Source organism: Lepisma saccharinum, chromosome 29, assembly GCF_977018435.1.
Source record: "Lepisma saccharinum chromosome 29, izLepSacc3.1, whole genome shotgun sequence".
Classification (NCBI taxonomy): Eukaryota; Metazoa; Arthropoda; class Insecta; order Zygentoma; family Lepismatidae; genus Lepisma; species Lepisma saccharinum.
Window position 1 is genome coordinate 47,877,663 of NC_139257.1, and position 21,000 is coordinate 47,898,662.

General features: G+C 38.6%; 1 protein-coding gene across 1 annotated transcript in view; it reads left to right on the forward strand.

The window, feature by feature from the left end:
* The first annotated feature begins 9,930 nt into the window (after window positions 1-9,930).
* The window catches only part of Ttc1 (Tetratricopeptide repeat domain 1), a 41,602-nt gene continuing 30,532 nt past the window's right edge, over window positions 9,931-21,000 (forward strand). The window contains exons 1-4 of the mRNA XM_083115004.1: window positions 9,931-10,019; window positions 14,322-14,711; window positions 17,894-18,067; window positions 19,898-20,083. Coding sequence (XP_082971130.1) covers window positions 14,352-14,711; window positions 17,894-18,067; window positions 19,898-20,083 — 720 coding nt within the window. The 5' untranslated portion in view covers window positions 9,931-10,019; window positions 14,322-14,351. The remainder of the gene's footprint in view (window positions 10,020-14,321; window positions 14,712-17,893; window positions 18,068-19,897; window positions 20,084-21,000) is intronic.

Below are 21,000 nucleotides of genomic sequence, written 5' to 3' on the forward strand. Positions count from 1 at the left end.
GATAGCTATAATGAGCTAACATTCATGCAATTGTCTGTACTCGAATGCAGGCCCGTAGCTAGAATTGATCTCCGGGGGGGGGGGGGGGGGCTTTGTAGACCAAGTCCATTTTCGATGAAGATAAATTATGTGTGTGGGGGAGGATAATGAAGTTAGTGTAAAACATAAAATTTAGAAATACCATGCAAATGACATCATCCCTTACTACACACTCCATACTACTTTTGATGATACAAATATTTATATCATACAAGAAAAATACACAATATTCAATCATAGTGCCTACAGTACATTCCACCCCTGCACGAAACAATAAGACTTCTCTTCGTTTCCAAAAATTGGGAGCTGTTGACCTTTGACGCAGATGTGGAAGGGGCACCGAAGGTACAGATAAAGAAGTTCACTTGAAAAATAACTTTCTAAAGTCTAGAGAATCTTCTACCTAGACTTCGGCTCATAAACAAGATGAATGAATGCTGCTGTCTGCATTTTCACTTTCCACTGCAAACAAATTATACAAAAAATAGTTTTGCCTAGTGTCAAGGGGGCTGAGCCCCCCCCCCCCCCTGGCCCCTGCCTGGCTACGTACGGGACTGCTCGAATGAGGAACTAACTAAAATAAATTAAACATAACGCTTCTTCAGATTTTGAATGTTGTCATGCTTATTACAATTCATTTGTCACACCTATTAGATCTAATCTGAAATATAATGATATGATTTACAGAGGTTAATGATTGTACACATTAGCTGTATATGCCAACAATCAAAGAACAATCACACGCCCACTGAATACATCCATCTAGCATGCAGGCAGCAGATTTCATAGCTCATGGGACTCATGATTGGCTAATTACATAGTATCACATGATGGTTACGGTTACACAGGCATATCTTTAGCTGCCCCCCCCTCATTGATTTTAGAATACATCGTAATAAAGTAACCTTGTGGTGTAACTACCTGACATGGGTACCTGGGGGAAACCCTGGGGGTGTAAAGGTGGTCAGGGGCATGATGCTGATCACATCACCCCCACTCATGACCGGATCAAGACAGTGTGGGGCATTACCCCCACACCCCCTATATGCCTTCATGGCATGGTGCTAAGCACAGGGGAGCACTTTACCTTTTTTTGTGGTGTAACTACTAGAAAATGTATGTGCCCCAATTGAACTATACAATGGAAAATTTAAACTTCTACTTTTTAAGTTTTCGATCGAAATGTGTGTACCATACTTCAAAAATCTAGGGTGCTGGGACACCTTTTTTTCGGGTGGAGAGGGGGGGGGGTCAGGCCCCATGTAGCATCGTCCCTGCTAGAATGATGTGTAGTACGTAGTTTATAACAATGTTATTTTTTCAAGCAGAGTTTAATAATTTTAAATTACAAATTGTTCTACTGAGAACATACTGCACACTGCATTGTTTATTTTTCCATTAAACATGGAGAAAAAAAACATTTCCCTTGTCTCCTCCTGTTTAAAGTTCACTTAATTCTCAGATATGCTAACCGAAACTAGACTAAAGTAGAATCTGAACTGTTGTCATATATGCCTCCATATCGAACCCTTTACTTTTTGAATTACAAGATGAGAGCGTTAATCGCTAATTTATACTATTCTTTCTTTTCATTCCCTGTCCACACAGTTTTTGAACAGCAGTCCCTGATTCCCCAAAGTAAAACCAATTTTAATAGTAAAACCTATTAATAGGTCACTATCAATAGTCTTAAGAGTAATTGGCGAAATTGGCTTTTTTCTAAGCACATTTGCCATTATTTCCAAAAACATAATTTCCACATGTAAATTGAGTTGAGTTGACGACTTTCTGTATGTAGTGCCTAATATTTTTTTTTGTATTGAGATTGAAACAACCTGGTATCTTTTATTTTGTATGGGCTATATTTTTCAAATTTTAACATATAAAACATTGCTGCTTGTAAAAAAATCACAACATGAACCTACACGCCTGTGCCTACCCATCCAGCAACACCATGCTTTGCCATTGTTTGTCTTCAAGTTACTGTACTATAGGTACAGCTAACAAATTCAATCATGTCCTTTGGACAGTCTAAATCTAAATAACATATTAATGTCATAGGTACTACTTTACTATACCGGAGACACCTATCAATGATTTATTTCGCAATTTTTTACATTGCTAATGTACTATTCTGCGTTGCAGAACTTTTCTTTAGGAGAAATAATGGATTTCTAACGAAAATAATGTCTATTTCTTACATACGATAGCCCCACGAACCATCACGGGGACGAGGTATGCCTACTAGGTTAGGTTAGGCCTGTCAGGTTAGGTTCCATTAGCACTCCTTTCGTTCAATTTAGCATATATGGACAACATCGGAATTACAAATTCCACGGCATCTTCCATACCCGGCAACAACTTCACGACGTATCCTCGACACGTCATGTTGTAGCAGCAACAATAGCGCGTATTGTGCTCTCGTGCAGAAAGCAAATGGCGGCAGCTGCAATAGCACGTCGGAAATAGATTTTCGTAGAAAACCACATGCATTCGCATTAAAATGGATCAAAACTACATTCCCGAACATCAACAACGCTACAGAAAATGATTTGCGTAAGTACTTTCTCCTGTAAATTTGAAGAAATCCGTCTCCGGTATAGTAAAGTGTTACCATGTCATATATTAAATTAACCTTGTAACTACTTGGAAACAGCAAATACGCCGTATTTGTTTCAGGTACCTTATTATTCTTAACCTTATTTCTTATTTTACTTGTAGGGTCATCAGGCCCGTAGCTAGAACTGATCTCCAGGGGGGGGGGGGGCTCACAGGTTATCAGGGAGACTTTGTAAACCAAGTCCATTTTTCAAAAGTTCAACAGTATTAGATGAAAGTAAATTATGTGTGTCGGGGGTCATGAAGTTAATTTAAGATATAAAATTTAGAAATATAGAATTACTAGTTGTTTTTTTCTATATCTTCTAAAACATCTCTTGAAGTTCTAATGACTGCTACTGACACCATCACTTAATACACACTCCATACTATTTTTGATGATACAGATATTTATATCATACATTTTAAAATGTACGATATTCACTTCAGTTAAAATGTACGATATTCACTTCAATCATAGTGCTTATCGTACATTGCACCCCCGGCTGAAGCAATGAAACTCTCTTTCGTTCCCAAAACTTTGGAGCTGTTGACTTTTGACTCAGATGTGGAAGGAATGTGGATGATGACGTGAAAGTCACAGATTTCTGTCAAACGAGGCTGCAACAGGGGCAGGGAAGGTACAGGTAAAGAAGACCCTCTATGAAATAACTTTCTAAAGTCTAGAGAATCTTCTAAACATTTGCTGCTGCATGGACTTCTGCTCATAAACAAGATGAACGAACAAAGATAAAAAAGTAATATATTCTGTCTACATTTTTACTCTTCACCTCGAACAAATTAGAATACAAAATAATTTTACCTAATGTCAAGGGGGCTGGTGACCCAGTCAGGGGGGCTGAGGGTCATATTGTGAAAAAAAAAAAAAAAAAGCTGCTGGAATTTCCTGCTTCCCAAAGTATTAATAGTAGTGCATTTTAATTTCTTTTTTCACACATACTTTAGTATTATGCAGACTACTAGGTTAGGTTAGGTTAGGAAGTGACAGAATGTTGATAGGGAATTTGCCGATAACCTAACCTAACTTAACTTAGATGGTCTGAAATGAACGAGGTAGTCCATATAATAATAAAGTACCTACAACTGAAATATTTTTAAATGTGCTAACTTTTTTTAAAAAAATCAAATATGAAACACGAATCTTTAAACATTACATTATTTTTTAATGAGTTTTTCTTTGTTTACTCATTTCAAAATTTGTAGGATATAAATATCACAAACCATGGCATTGGGATGAAAAGAAAATATTATGAAAGGAGGCACATAAATGTGGGTGCTTGGTAGAACCAGTGGGGTGGGGGTTGTAAAAGCAGATCTTGCCTAGGGGACAAAATCAATAGCTACGGTGTTGCGTTTGAGCTACAATCCCCCCCCCCCCCCTGTGTTTAGTTTGTTGTATTTTGGTATCCTTTCTGTTGTCAAGGATTATCTTTATTGAAATCCTAGTTTTTACAGTAGTAATGATTATACATCTATCGTTTTCCACTAATCCGACAATTTTTTTCAGGTTATAATCAAATAACAGCTCGTCTAGATTCTAGAATTGAGTTTGAATTTTTGTTTTAAGTTTGTGCACAGATAGGCTAATCGGGACTGGACCTACAGTTTAAAGCGGGATCTCAATTCCCCATGCATTTGAATGTGAGGACAGTTGCCTCCCTAAAGCGCAAGAACAAAGCTACGGGTCTTTCTTATCGCCCAACATGAGAGCAACATTGTGTTCTGATGCCTAATTGTTAGGCTTAGTACCCTTAACATAAATAAGGTATTTACTGTGTGTTTATGCTGAGGGAACCTAATCTAACAACCTTGAGGTTTGTGTCATTCCTTGTCTGACGTCAGACCATGAATTTGGTCTCGCCTCTCGCGTTGTGCAATAAAGAACACCCATAACAATGGGCATCCTTATAGGACATCCTTGCGTTCTGACGTCACTGGGAATAATATTATTGGTAGCCTAAATGCTTAAGTTGTTATGTTAGGCTAGTTAGGTTTGGTTCTCTTAGCATAAATAATGCATTTGCAGCATAGGCGTGTGCAGAGACACTGATTAAGGGGGGGGGGGGTCAAAAGCCTTGATGAAAGTTCAGTCGGGAAAGAAAAACCTCATTTTATCTCACTGTTTTAATTTCATTGCATTGATGGGTATATGTATACCATATATATATATAAAATCAAAGAAGGTAAAAGGAAACACTCACCAGACAGTAGAAAAATTCAAAATTTTCTACTGTCCGGTGAGTGTTTAGTTTTACCTTCTTTGATTTTTACTTAGCCCTTTTGGCCCTCCTTGCTTTTATCCTATATATATATATATATATATACACACACACATATACACTGTGTGGAAGAAAGTCATTGGACACCACATGTCAGCGGATACCATCAGTTTTCTTGCAATCAATAGGTGGTCGGTCCGCCTTTGGCAGCGATAACAGCAGCCACTCGTCGTGGTAAACTTGGCACAAGGTCGTGTTGTACACCGAGTGGGATATTCCGCCATTCCTCCTGCAGTACAGTCACCAACCCTGGAAGTGTAGAAGGAGGAGGTGATCGCGACCTCAATCGGTGCTCCAGTTCGTCCCATAGATGTTCGATAGGGTTGAGGTCAGGACTCTGAGCAGGCCAATCCAGTCGGATGACATTATTTTCTGCATACCACTCTATGGTAGCCCTGGAAACATGACAAGTCGCATTATCGTCCTGGAACACATATTCTTCGTTTCCATAGAAACGCCACAACGTGGGGAGCATGGAGTTGTCGAGAATATCTCGGTAGGATGAAGACGTCATGTGGCCATACACTGGTACCAGTGGACCCGTACCATGCCAGCTGAAACAACCCCAGAACATGATGCCACCACCACCATATTTCACTGTGGGCACTACACACTCTGGTAACAGACGTTCTCTGGGTAATCGCCATACCCACACTCTCCCATTTGATCGAAACAGTGTGAAGCGTGATTCATCGCTCCATAGGACTTTCCGCCATTGCTCCACCGTCCAGTTTCTCAGCTCATTACACCCACGTAATCTCTGCCGTTCATTGTTTTTTGTTATCAGGGGGTTGTGGGCAGCGGCTCGACCATGATAACCGAACGCATAGACCTCCTTACAAAGTGTCTTTGTCGAAACAGTCAAATTGGTCACACTTTGAAACTCTTCTGCAATCGAATGCATCTGACGGGTCCTCTTTTTCCGAATCTCCCTCTTCAGCACTCTCCTGTCCCGGACGTCCAATTTCGTGGGTCTTACACTTTGTGGTGTATTGCTGCAGTGTCCCTTTTCCTTCCACTTCTTGATGACAAAGACTACAGTTGATTTAGGGACCTGTCGGGCATCAGCTATGCTACGTATACTCATGCCTCCTATAGAGCAGCCTACTATGATCCCTCTTTCAAACATGCTGAGCTCTTTCCTGTCCTTCATTTTATCAGCGAATGATCTGAGAAGCCTCCTGCTGCCGTATATATATCCGTCTGTACTCTCTTTTCCATGAGGAGTTTGTTTCAGAGTTGAAACCGAGGTGTCCAATGACTTTCTTCCACATAGTGTATATATAGAGTGGCCGCGGTGGCTCAGTCGGTAACGCGTCTCACTACCATGCTAAAGGTCCCGGGTTCGATCCCTGGCCGGTTCAAATCTGGGAACTTTTCTAACGGAAGCGGCCCCGACGCTCACGCAGCGTCGAATAACATGGGTACCTGTGGGAAACCCTGGGGGGGTAAAGACGGTCAGGGGTGTGATGCTGATCACATCACCCCCACTCATGACCGGATCAAGAAAGTGTGGGGCGTTACCCCCACACCCCCTATACGCCTTCATGGCGTGGTGCTAAGCACAGGGGAGAACTTTACCCTTTTTTTTTACCTTTTTTAGTGTATATATAGGGGTGTAAGGAGTACTCCTTCCACATAGTGCACCCAATAGTCAAGCTTACTTCCACATAGTACACCCTGGACTGCAGACTAACGAGGCTCTGGCGACTTGCCCCATGGCCAGTATAATTCTGCATTGTCCTGTGTTTTGCCCTTATTTGTGCTGAGCGCCCTTTTTAGTCTCAGCTTTTAACCAAGGTAAGGAAATTTTAGTTTTCAGATATGCTTTTATTTTTGTTATGATAAGGGGCTGGACCCCATATAGTTTGACGGGTGCAAAATAGCCTCACTGCTGATGCACCCAAATATACTAAATATATATACCAACTCCCCACCACTCCTTAGCTACAGCCCTGAACTTGACAAGACTAAAAAAAAGCAAATATTGCGAGTGAGGGGGGCATTTGCCCCTTTTTACCCCTTGCAGTAGGGACGGTGCTACAGGGGGGCTGGGGTGAGCTGAAGTCCCCCAAAACCCATCTCAGCCCCCCTAGAGTTTTGTAGTACTATTATAACACAATTAAGCTTTGTTTCCATGATATGAAACACTCAATATGCTGACCAAGGCAGTAATTTATTTTATTATAAAACGTAAACTAAACGTAACGTTTCAACCTTCTAGAAACATTTGCACTTGGTGCAGAGTCTGAAGAAGACCTTGCTAGAAGGTTGAAATGTTACGTTTAGTTTATGTTTTATAATAAAATAAATTACTGCCTTGGTCAGCATATTGAGTGTTTTGTAGTACTATGTATGCATTTCGACCAAAAACTTAAAAATGAAGAAGTTTACATTTTCCATTATAAAACTTTCATTGGAACAAGTACAATGTCCATGTACATTTTCTGGTTTGGTTAGATCGCAAGGTAACTTTATTACAATGTGTTCTAAAATCAAGGCGGAGAGGGGGCAACTGCAGATATGTCTGGATAACAGTGGCCACTGATCATTTGATACTAGTAATTGGCCAATCATGCAGGCACGTAGCCAAATGGAGGGCTAGGGGGGCTTGAACCCCCTCTCAAAATCCTACAAATATCTAATTTAAGTAGTGTATAGTGGTATTTAATTTGACTTCCTTAGCAGGATTGAACATCCTGTACAATAAGTTGAAATGTACTGAGAAATTCATCTTCAGGGCTTCTACCTCCCCACTGTTTCGCCTTTAGATGGCAGTTTTCGATAAGGGATGAGGCCCTCCCAAAATAAAATTCTCGCTACGGGCCTGCAATCATATGAATCACCAAACTTGTTATGAAATCTTCTGCCTGCCTGGTAGGTGGACATATTCAGTGGCTGTGAGATTGTTATTTCATTATTGGCATGTACAGCTAAATGTGTGCAATTAATTATTAACCTCCATAAATCATATCACTATATGTCTGAATAGATCTAACAGGTGTGACAAATGAATTCGTATAAAGACTATGACAATAAAAATCTTAAGAAGCATCATGCTTCTTTTCTGTTTGTTAGTTTCTCATTGGAGTACCGACAATTGCACAAGGTAACTTTATTACAATGTGTTCTAAAATCAAGGCTTTCTAGAAAGTAATGCTTTCTCATTGGTTTCATTGTTATATTTATTCTCATCGCTGCAAATATTTGAGAAAGAAATATGATGTTAAAAAATCAAAGAGAGTACGAACTACGAATTCTTAAATGCTAAGAATTGCAAAGATTAAAATTGGGCTCCCAGCCCCAATAGTCTATCGATAAAACTGCTGCTTTGATATCAAGGGGACCCGGGTTAGATTCCCGGTGGAGGTAACATTTCATTAAGTGGTTCAAATTCCACTAGAAACTGTAGCTCTCGTCCAGATTAACCTCTGTTCATATAGTGGACCTTAATACAAATCCAATCAAGTAATCATTGCAATACAGTGCGAAAATCAGCAAAACTGGGCTATTTTATTCCTTGCAGTTCTAGTCCTATATGTTAATTAATTATAATTTGCGATGTTAGAAAATAATTTCTGCAGTACCGTCATGGTAAAATTTGATTCCGTGGAGGAGAATCCAATCTTTGAAGCACATCTAAAATTGCAGGCCACTGAATACGTCCACCTACCAGGCAGGCAGAAGATTTTGTAACAAGTTTGGCGACTCATATGATTGCAGGCCCGTAGCGAGAATTTTATTATGGGAGGGCCTCATCCCTTATCGAAAGCTGCCATCTAAAGGCGAAACAGTGGGGAGGTAGAAGCCCTGAAGATGAATTTCACAGTACATTTCAACTTATTGTACACCCTGTAGGTGCTCTTGGTATTCTGGAAGAAATAATGCAAGAAAGAGGTGAAAACTAATTCCATCTGAGTATCCTTTTTCCTGCTTCTCTTAGATTCTAGTGACTCTTCGATGGCGCAGTGGTAGCGTCGTTGCCTTGTAATCAAGGGGTCCCGGGTTCGATACCTGGTGGAGGCACGTAGTGGTTCGGATTCCACTTTAAACTGTAGGTCCAGTCCGAATTAGCCTTACTGTGCATAAAGTGGACTTAGAACAGCAAATCAATCAATCAATCAATAATCAATCTTAGATTCTACTAGTCTTGCTTTATTTTACCTCAGTGTTTGACCCCTAGAATTGATTTCCGTCCAAGGTTGGGGAGGGGCAATGCCCATTGCCCTTCCGTGGTTGCGCCACTGCACACCCTTCTCTCGTAGTTGCTTTGAACTTTAATCGGCTTGAAAATACTTGATTCTCTCTTTAAGAGTATAATATCGTTTAATAACGGCGATAAGATTCCTCTACACTAAATTTCTAGGTGAAAGTATAATAATGTAGGAACATGGACGTCTGGAAGGGGGGCAAGGATGGCCTTACATCCCCCTTAGTGGTATTTTTTGAGGGGGCAACACTATTATCGGGGAAATATGCCACATAGAAAAATACCTTGCTTGTCCCGTCAGAAGGCGATGGAAACCCCTTTTATCTATGTAAATGTACGAGATTATATAAATCTGAAGGGATACAGGGTAATACTTTGTAACAAGATGTAATATGACGCTTTCCATGCCCTCTCACAAAGGGTCAACGGAAAAAAGAGAATTACATAAATAAATCTTGTAGCGTTATACGATAAGGGAAAACCTCACCCAATGCAAAGATAATTTTTTGGGGTCTTCCTCTCCGCACAACGGTTTTGCTACTTGTGTTCTGACGTCCGACGAGGAATTCCTACGTAGTTAGGTTAGGCGTGTTAGGTTAGGTTAGATTAGCATAAATATATTGAAAAAATATTATTTACACTAGGAGAACTAAACCTAGCTAGCCTAACTGGATATCGTAGGCATCTAGCCTAAAATTGAAAAGTTTTATCCCGTGACGTCAGAACACAAGATTGCTCAATTGTTGTGCGATAAGTGAGAGCCTTCTTTTTGACCGTATTTAAATAAGAGAACAGTTGCCTGTCCTGAAGCGAAAGACACAACCAAGGGGAAGAAACTGGAATGAGTGAATTTATTTCGTCATTATTTCTAGGTATGTCTTCATAATTAATTGTGTGTTTTAGCAATAACGTTGTACTAAATGTGTTGTTTTCTATCGGGCGCTGTGTGGATTTCTACCTTTCATAGATAAAATCGAACTTTTATTTTATGGTTCTAGATAATGTATTTTCACGTTAACAAAACATATTTTTTTCCTAGGAATGTTCGGGAATTTTATAAGCTTCAGGAAATTCTCACCCGAAAGTGAAATTGATCGGTAACCTTCAAAACCAACCAATGAAAATGATAGAACAAATTTAACTAACCTATTTCACGAAAACCTACACGAATCGTAAGTTTGTCTGGTTCATGCATTAGCTTTCATTCATTGCGAAGATATGTACAAGACATAACTATTCAAAATTTAAATCAATACACTTTCTTCCCATGATACGTCAAAATGAAACTACGTACTTGTATAGCCAACTGCAAAGATGATAATAGGCAAATTATCCATTATTTTGGGTATTTTCATTTTCTATTCTACATCCTGTGTTGTTTTAAAAAATGGAATTCTGTTCATGCAAAACGGATGTTTTCCTCTGCTTATTGACGTTTTTATTTCAATTCACGATCATCACATTGTGGAAAACAGAGGAGAAAAATGTTGAGTGAGAATTCGCATACCATTTTTTTTTGCCGTTGGGTGTACAATGTGACAATTCCAAGACTTTGTAAAAGTTGAATGGATGCTAATCAATCCATTACCGTATTGGCCCGAAAATAAGCAGCACTTTTAATCCAAATTGAAATTGTGAAAAGGTGCAAATATTCAAGACCTTAGCCTTGGACATTTCATTATATCATGTATGCTGTTTAAAAATGCTTCATTCTCATTTTTAAATAGTAGGGCAGTAAAAATATAGCTAGGTACTTGTTTACTATCCTACGGACAGATTTCATTTCTACAGAAGAAACTACTTAGCGTAATAAGGTTCGATGCCCGGTGGAGCCGCATGATGGTCTGGATTCCACTTTAAACTGTAGGTCCAGTTCTGATTACCCTTACTCTGCATAAAGTGGACTTTAAACACCACCAACTTAAGAGTTGAATTGGGCATTGGTGAAGTATTACTATTTTGGAGATTTAAATTAGTGATACCCAGGATAGAATTAAGGATTGTACTTAAAATGGCATATAGTGACCACAGTGGTATAATCAAGATGAAAATATTATGCTCGCGAAAGAACTGTGGTCAGAGATAAATACAGCGATTGTAGTGATTGTGAAATTTGTGCATGTTGTAAAGCGACAATTGAACTTTGCTGTATACCACTTTGTACAGTAGTCAGCATCTGTGGGAAATAGTGCACATTGATTTTATATAGGATTAGCAAGCACTACATTGTAAGAGAGGATGCTCTCAGGAAATGCAAATGTATAGATTTGTAGAATCTCTCTTCAATATACTCGTATTTTAAGGAAGTGCAATATTATTAGATAAGAACATTTGTTGTATTTGAGTTTTTGAAGCTTTGCTCTTGATCATGGACACAATTTGTAACTTTTTGAAAAACCCAAAACATTAGCTTGCGTGGTTATGTCAGTTTTTTGCTACAGAAAATTTGAAAATTTAGTTTAAAAAATTTAAATAGGATCCAATTTTTTGGACTCAAAATTGGATTTGTATCCAGAAAAGTGGCCCCTGTTTTAGAGTTACCATCTTTTCTTCAGTTTGAACAGAAATTTTCTTGAATGGCTCCTAATTGTTAGAGTATTAACCTACAATCGCACACATATGATTTTAAGACTAAACTAAAAAACTAAATATGCTGACCAAGGCAGTAATTTATTTTATTAAAAACATAAACTAAATGTAATGTTTCAACCTTCTAGCAAGGTCTTCATCAGACTCTGTATCAAGTACAAATGTAACAAGATACAAAACAGGGCATTTTATATAAAATAAATTACTGCCTTGGTCAGCATATTTAGTTTTTCATATCATGGAAACAAGGCTTAATGGTGTTATAACTAAACTGAACTAAATTTTTTGTAACATATTGCTATGTTGGGACCATCAAGATTGAATGCGGTAAAATGCAAACTCCGGGAACGTAAAATCTGAGCAAGATACCCAGTCACCATGACATCTCATAATTTTCACAGGGCACCTGAATTTTAAATTCAATATTTTTTTATATATATATAAATATTTAGAGTTTACTTATGGAAATTTCCATTACCATTTTGGAGCGATTTTACAATACCGGGAATTTCTCCATTTTGTTTGAAATTCGGCATTCTCACTAAATTAGGGTTCCTAATCACGAATCTGAAGTTAAAATTTGGCACTCACGTGTCAAACTTGCAAAATAATAGGGTCAGTCATCGCAACCGACAATGCACAATTGCTCATTATTTATCGCAAGATTTTCAGTTTCGAATACTTAAAGAACGAAATATATATATTCCTGATATTACTACAACCCTAAAATTTAACTATGTTTCCTAACCTAACCACGCGCCAATGGTTCGTGGGGTTAGCGCCATTGGTCCGTGGGGCTAGCCGTAATTCAGGAATTTCTATACGTGAGTGCCAAATTTTAAGTGCAGATTCATGATTAGGAGACCCAAATTAGTAAGTATCTGAAATTTCAAACAAATTGGAGAAATTCCCTGTATTGTTAAATTATACCACCATTTGTTTTATATAATGAGTGCAGTACTGGTATGTTCTTTTTAATGTTTGTGTTTTCTGTATTACATGTATCATTAAATCAGAATAATTAACATGCCATTGTAAATACTTGCACTGGTGCTGGCCGAATTTTAAAATCTGTAGCGATATGGTAGAGTTTGCCATATATATTAGAATATCTTTCACAGTTAAATATGGTGTTGTCAGCCAATAGAGCTTTCTTTAGGAAGTCCACTCTTGCACAATAATTAATTACGGTACTAATTTATTATTCTTCGGACAGATTTCTTTATTTTTACAGAAGAAACTACTTACCGTAATAAGTTCATGTAGCATTGTCTATCACCAGGAAGGTGTTTTGTGTGATGTGGGAATGTATGAAATGCAACATACATGTTCTTTGTTGAAAATTAATTCTCCGACGGAGAATAGCCTTTGGCGCGTACACCTTCGTACATCATCATGTGTCATGATTGTGTTTTGTTCATGTTCATTGGGTATCCAGTGTTTCGAACCGTCTGTGTTTGCAACGAAAGTTAGAAACATGACGTGTCGTGGATGCTTGGTGAAGTTTGTACCAGGTGTGGAAGATCCAGTGGAATTTTTAATTGAACACGGGATTGTGAAGAAAGGAAAGGAATGCCCAAAATGTGGCAGTGAATGTAAGCTACTCGTTAAAAGGAATGCACTGTGGGTGTATGCATTTTCAAAGAAATGTGCATGACTATATTGTAACTATGTTAGCCTAATATGACGTGTCGTGGATGCGTGGTGAAATTCAGGCATGTTTTCCGTATCCGGGAAGAGCCCGGAATCGGTGGGAAATTTGGACTCAAAAATTTCAAACTAAAATAATTTTTTACTTTAAATTTTCCACCGATTCAGGGATGGATATCCCCACGAACAATTACAATTTTATTTGTAAATCAATGTTTTTTAAAAAAATTAGATCACATGAGCTTTGTTGATGGGCATTTCTTGAGTTCCAAAGGTTGAAACACTGCATAACAAATGAAAATCAACAAAACACAAGCAGGTGTAGGGAGGTGTACGCACCATATTGTGTCTGAGGCAAGCGAAAAGACTACGAGAAAGAAGTACTCGTAATGTGAAAAATTGCAATTACTTTGATCAAAGAAACGTGAATACACCTTAAGGAATGTTCCGCGAAGCAGATAGGTAAGTACAAATGTCAAAAATTGACGAAACGAAGAAGTTATAGGTGTCCGAAGGATAGTAAATTTTTACCATCTTGGTTGCATTCATAGCTTTCTTAGCAGGCCCCTGTGACAGATTGGTTAGCACATCGTGCTAAAATGCCAGGGCTCCCGGGTTCAAATCCCAGCCTGGGCATGAATGTTTGTGAGTGTCCATTCATCATTTTCATTCTCTCATCTCCATCTTCGCAAATTAGCCAAAAGTGGCACAAAAAGCAAAGTTAAATAGAGCAAATCAATAAACAAAAATGGCTTCCTTAGCCTGTAAAAAAAATGTGTACCATACATCATAACCGGACAAGTACTAACAATCATATACTTTATGTACGGTTCCGACCTCGATGTTGGATTAAGATATCATTTGGGTGTAGAATTTCAAATTTGAATTATTTTAATGTTTCATCTATCCCTGATGTATATAATTTCTGTTTGCAGGATATTTTCAATTTCCTGTGTGAAATCATAATGGCGGAACAAGCAGAACCTCAGAAAGCAAACCCGAGAACTGATGCTAGTAATGAGAATATTATCAATGAATTGACAAATGACTTGAAGGATTCATGTATAAATGTATCTGAAGAAAATTGTGATAAGATCAAAGACACATGTGTAGACAGTGATAAAGACATTACACAAAATGCTTCCAGAGGTAGTAGGCCACGGGACAGAATAGCCACTGAAGAATGTAAGGTGGGTGGTGGTGATTTTCAGGAAGATTTTGATAAATCTGAAGAGGAAGAAGATAACCAGGTAAATGAGGAAGACGAAATTGACGAAGAAGCTCTGAAGGATCTAGAAGTTACCTCTACAGAAGAAGAGAAAGAGGTGAGTTTTGTTTATTGCAGTGGAACCTCGATTTTAAGTTTTTCAGGGGACCAGTCTGAAAAGAACTTGTAAAATTGGGGGAAATGTTATAACATTTTGCTATGTTGGGACCATCAAGCTTGAATGTACAAAGGCTGTTGCAGAGAAGGTGAGACTAATTCCGGTATAGGAAAACAGCGACCTCCATTGGCTAGCAAATGTACTAGGGTGAAAATTTGGTTCATTTGCTACCGATTGAGACTAAAATTAGTGCAATAGGTCAAAAAGTCGTGACTGTGTAGCAGTTAAAAGACAAGCATGTACATGGATCCCTCCAAGAATCATTAAAATGAAACAAAAAAATTACAGACCACAACATTTTTATTCAGAATCAACCATATCGAGTAGACGTACATCCTTTTCAAAATAGGTACCATTGACAGCTAAGCAAGCAGCCATATGCTCCTGCCACTTTGTGAATGTCTTTGAAAATTCGTCGTCAGGTAGCGAACTGAAGAAAAATTGCGCTGCGGTGATCACTTCTTTGTTTGTCATGAAATGACGACCACGTAAAGCGGCTTTTAAGTGGAAATAGCCAAAAGTCACAGGGTGCAAGGTCCAGGCTGTATGCAGGAAAATTTATATTTTTCTCTTTGTCATGTAATCCTGAAAAGCCCACACGGTATGCGGGCGTGAGTTATCGTGGTGCAATATGAAGGAGTTCTTCAAATGCTGCCTCTTTTTTGCTACGTGCTGGCGCAGAGTCTCAATGACTCCTTGGTAATACTGTGGCTCTACTCAGTCTGCCTTGATCGGCATATGCCTGTTGAAACATTGCATATGTTTGCGCAGCACTTTTCCCTAAACGCCAACAAAATTTTATGGCATGTCGCTGTTCATCTTGAATACTCATCGCGAAAATCAATGTTATACACAAAAACCTGGAGGGTAAACGAAACACGTTCCACGTAAATGCACACAGCTGCTCACTAACATGGTTTTGCAACGTATGACAACTTGCCGAAACCATAGGCAGTGTTGCCAAGCCAGGAAAAAATCATCTGTCTCACCTTCTCTGTGACAGCCTTTGTATATTGCGGGGAAAATTTAAATGGGTTTCCACTGTATATTGTCAATTACCTCTGTGTGTGGTAGATTGCATGTTTCAAGCTGCCTCTTTGGTAACCTTCTACCCTCAACTTATTTATCATAAATTACATTCCTACGTGATTTAATCATCTGCACAGCCAATGTTAATGAGCTTCGTTGCCAACGTGTTGTGGATTCAATTAACGTTTGTGTTTTTTCAGTGACCTCGCTGAAAAAAAAGATTCATTTCCCCTCCATGTAAATCCACCTGCTCTTTATTAAACAAATTTGCTATTCGGCAGCAAAAAAGTGGAAAATGTTAGCTTGGGTGATGTTTGGTCAAGCCTTGGGGTTAGCTTGGGGAGGGGGTTAGTGCTCCTGTGGTTGAACTGTAGGGGGGGGGGGTCTTTTGCAAGAATTTTCCTAGCTGGGGTGCTATTATCTCCCTGTGTCCCTTCTTACTTCGAGCACTGCTATTTGTTATATTCACATTTGTATACGCATACTGAATATATACTTTATCTTGACCTGAAAATGATTTGTCCATCACAAAGTTTCTGCAAAGTTTGACAACATGCAGGCATTCACTTATGTTTTTGTGTTTTCCAGTAGGAACATTTCACACAAAGTAGTGTCTATGTAAATAACAAAATGAATTAATATGGGAATTATTATTGCTTTTAATTATATTAAATGTTTGTGAATGCATAAATTTACACATTTCACCAATAAAAGGTACTAGCATCTGCAGCCTACATGCTTCACAGACAAATGAAGTCATAATTTGCTACATTTTAAAGCATACACATTATGTACTTCCATTGATGCTTTCTATGAATTCAGCCTATATCATCATACTGAAGTTATTTTAATTTGTTAGCAGACACCACAAAGTACTTCATAATTCTATGAAATCAGTTTATTATGAATATTTTATTCCAATTTCATGTCTACAAACCTTAAATCTTGTGTGTAAAATGTCACGCACACACCACTGGAATGCCCGAGTATTGATATCCATCTAATTTTTATTAATGATTAGGGAACGGAACTTTAGGTAAATAAATGTTTTTTTTTGCGATAAGATAGACCCCCTCGTTTTTGCCAAAATTCTGATCGTAGCCTTATATGTCAACACAGCAAATTTTATTTTACATAAAAACACATATTTTCCAGTTTTCCGTATGTAAATACATATTTTGCGAATTTTCATTTTAAATACATAAAATCGCTCATTGACTTCAGCTACCTCGAAATCCTCGAAGGAAAAATGTTTATTCTCCGCACCTCTTTCATATCGAGAGTGTTAGGTTTGTTTTGTCTTTGAACACGCTCGCTGGCAGACTTCTGGCACCTCGCCTACGATCCTATTGGGGGAAAATGTTACCCCCACTGGATCTAACGCACAAGTGCTAATGTCTAAATGTACAGAAATTTTTGGGAAAAACCAAGGTTTTCAAATTTTGTGCCAAATTGCACGTGTTTTGGAAGGGGAAATAGAGGAAGAGGAAGCTTTGGAAAACTTCAGCGTTAGTGACATTTCGTGCTTCAAATATGCAAGAATTGTTTCTTGGGACGTGGAGCGATCTTTCTCACAATATAAGATGCTTTATAGAGATAATCATCACAGATTTACAATGGAGAACTTTGGAAAACTATGGTGATTCACTGCAACTCTTCCAAGAAATAGCTCACTAAGAGGTAAGCATTTAGAAACTGATTTTAGGTGTTTAAAATGCATTTAATATTTTGTTTCTGTTACCAAATAGTTTTTATTTTTGTCACATATTTTCCTGTTTTTATCACATATTTTCAAGATTTATGACACACAAAAAATAAATATTTCTGAGATTTTTAGCACATAAAGTTCCGTTCCCTATTAATGATACAAGCCCTGGTCAAACACCTGGGTAACAGAACAAACAACCAGAGCTGCCTCCTGCATCCCAACCAAGAAACCTGTCACCAGCCCCCATGTTCTTGTCACCTAATACCTCACCAAAATCAGATGCACTCTAGCCATAAAGATTGTAAATTTTTCCATAGTATTATAGTGGTTTGCATATCGTGGAGTGAATGTGCTGTAATGAGATATTTTCCTGTCTTTACCCCAGAATCGAAAGGAGAAAGCACAAGAACATAAGTCACGTGGGAATGAGTTATTCAAGGAGGGCAACTACAGGGAGTCTGCAAAGTGCTACACCACAGCCTTAAGGATGTGTCCGCTGTGTTTTCAGAAGGAGAGGGCCATCATGTACTCCAACAGGGCAGCTGCCAAAATGAAGCTGGTAAGCATGCAAGGAGCTTTCACCGTCTTTTATTGTTATCAGGTTCACAAAAATATAAATGCAGATGTATTTTCTAGGGGTGTGCGGGATCCCAAAAAGTCGGGATCGGGAGAAAAATTTCCCGTCCCGATCCCAACTTCGGGAAATGACTTCTCGACTTTTTGGGATCCTGAGCCGTTGGGAAATACCAAATGGTCATTTTAAAAATTCGTTAATTCTAGACGTTTTCTGCATTGGAAATGTCTGGAATTATCGGAAATTGTTAGTTTTTGTACCAGAAATGCAGAAACAATCACTTAAGGTGAAAATGACATGTAGAATTCGAGATTTTTAGAACTTCGGGAAATTTTGAACATTTCCCATTCCCCAAATGTCGGGATTTAAACAAATTCCCGTCCCGACCAAAAATATCCTGATCTGCACACCCCTAGTATTTTCCCATGGAAGATAGGTCTGCACTATAATGCACTTCCTGCAATGAAGTTATCTGAAGTTTATCGTGTTATTTAATTGTGTACATGACTTTGTCTGTGTTTTTGTCCATCATTGTACAATTTTGCAGTGGTGAAGCATCCCTTGTAGCTTGGAGCCTTAGTCTACCCTAATATTCATTTTATTATAATTTCATTGAACAACATTTAATACAAGAAAACCAAAATTACAATAATTGCTGAAATTTTCCATCCCTGCCTAGTACTTAATCTTCGCATGCAATGAGGCACCTTTGCGAGGAAGAACATCTGTGTAGTTCATGCGGGAAGCTTTAATTTTAAGGACAGGCATGCCTACAATATGCAAGGTAAGGCTGGCCTCATGGTGCTTCCTAGTAGGGTAAATAGTGGTCCCGCGATGCTAATTTCCAGACAGGGGCGGCAACTAATTACCAAATATCATAAAATTGAGTTAAGTTGGTTTTAACTTTAGGTTTGGGTTAAGTAATAACATTTTGTGTGTCCCACACTGTGGCCATGCAGTCTAAGGTGCAAGCTTTGCGATCTGGCTACGGGATGTGTACAGGTTCGAGTCTCCTTGGGTGGGGGGGAGGAGGAGCGTAACAAATTTTCTTCAGAGATTTCGACTGTGCTTGAGACAGGTGGCCCACCCACCATCACAAGGAAATTTGGGGAGCTACAAAGGAGTAATGTAACCCAGTCATAGAAATACTACGATGACGACTGGAGGTTCATCGTGCTGACCACATGTCAACCTGTAGTCAGTCACTCGCCCAAGGTATCCAACCGGTTGGTCGGATGATCCCCCACCTCGGGTGAGTAGTGTCAGGTGGGAACAAGGGTGGCAGTCGGTATAGGTTTGGTCCCTCAAAGGGCTGTTGCACCATGGGTTATTATTAAATTATTATTTATTTTTACTGTATTGTTGTTGTTGTTATATATTCATAGAATTGACTACCACACTTGAACAAATAGCCGTGGTACCTCAGTCGTTAGGACCTATGACTACCATGCAAGATACTTGGGTTGGATCCCTATTGGGGGGAGAACCAGGATTTTTTCCACCTGTTCAAGTGACTCCGGCACCCACCCAATGGATACCTGGAGTAAACTGGGGGGTAAAGGTGACCAGGGGCATGGTGCTGATCACATCACTCCCACCTTCGGCCGTGATGAAGAAAGTGTGGAGCCCTAACTCCACACTCCCTATACACCTTCATGGCTTTGTGCAAAGCACAGGGAACACTTTACTTTTACTAAACTTCAACAGACTGATTCCCAAAAGGCATTGGTTTGAATCTTGGATTTCTTACTGCAGATTTGCCCTTATTTTATTTGCACAGGTGTAAGGCTCACTTAACATGTTGCTTGTTTACAGGAGCTGAAAGAATCTGCCATTGAAGACTGCACAAAAGCCATTGAACTCAACCCTCACTACCTGAAAGCCATCTTCAGGCGTGCGCAGCTGTGCGAGGAGACAGATAAGCTGGACGAGGCTCTGGCGGATTATCAGAAAGTCCTTGAGTTGGATCCACTGCACAGAGAAGCCCTCTATGCTACTAAGGTTGGTGCTACTGCTTGAGCATTATGCTTGCTTCAAGTCTACAATCTGATCAGTTTAATCAACTGCTGATGATTAGAAATATACAGTATGCACTGCAAGTATAAATAAAACCCACATTAAGCTTTTCTACAGTGTGTTTCAAAAGTCACGCAACCCTAACTTTGCATTTAACATGAAAACTGGAGATAGATATGCTTGGCTAGAGTAACATCACATAAATTATGACCCTTGAATAATTTCTTATCCCCTTTTCTCCCATAAAACTAGAATTCTGTGAAAAATTCACTCTGTCTTGAGTTATTAGAAAATTTCTAGAAGGTTTTATATGGGGGTGACTCCGTGAATGAAGCCTCAAGAAACTGTGTTCATCTCTCTCCTAGTTAGGGTTGCACATCTTACGAGAGAGACATCGTTATTCTGCTTGCGTATTATAAATCCTTAAATATTTTTGCTACTACAATGTTTTCACATATGAGAAAATAAATGAATGAAGTTATATAAGGCATGAAATCATTATGCATGGAAACAACTTGAAATATTATTATTTTTCGTGTAGTCTACGGTTATTACAAGCATAAAAACACAGTTTTTCGTTGTGATGTTTCAGGAGAACACACGCTCCCTTCATCAGACATTTATTTTTAGTTTGACTAAATATACAGTTATAACAATGGTTAAGAATGTTTTAAATAAAAAAGAGAATCCGTTATACAATGGATGTTGTCAATGTTACATTGTTGTAATATAGCAACAACTGTGAAAAAACAAGCAGTCTGTTTTATTTTTATTTCAGATAAAAAAAAATTGATCACATTTTTTTTTTTTAAAAATTTATGAATCCCAAATATCATCAGGCAATTTAAAATCATCATTGCTTTCACAGAGTTTCTTGATGTTTTCTGTTACATTAAATTTTA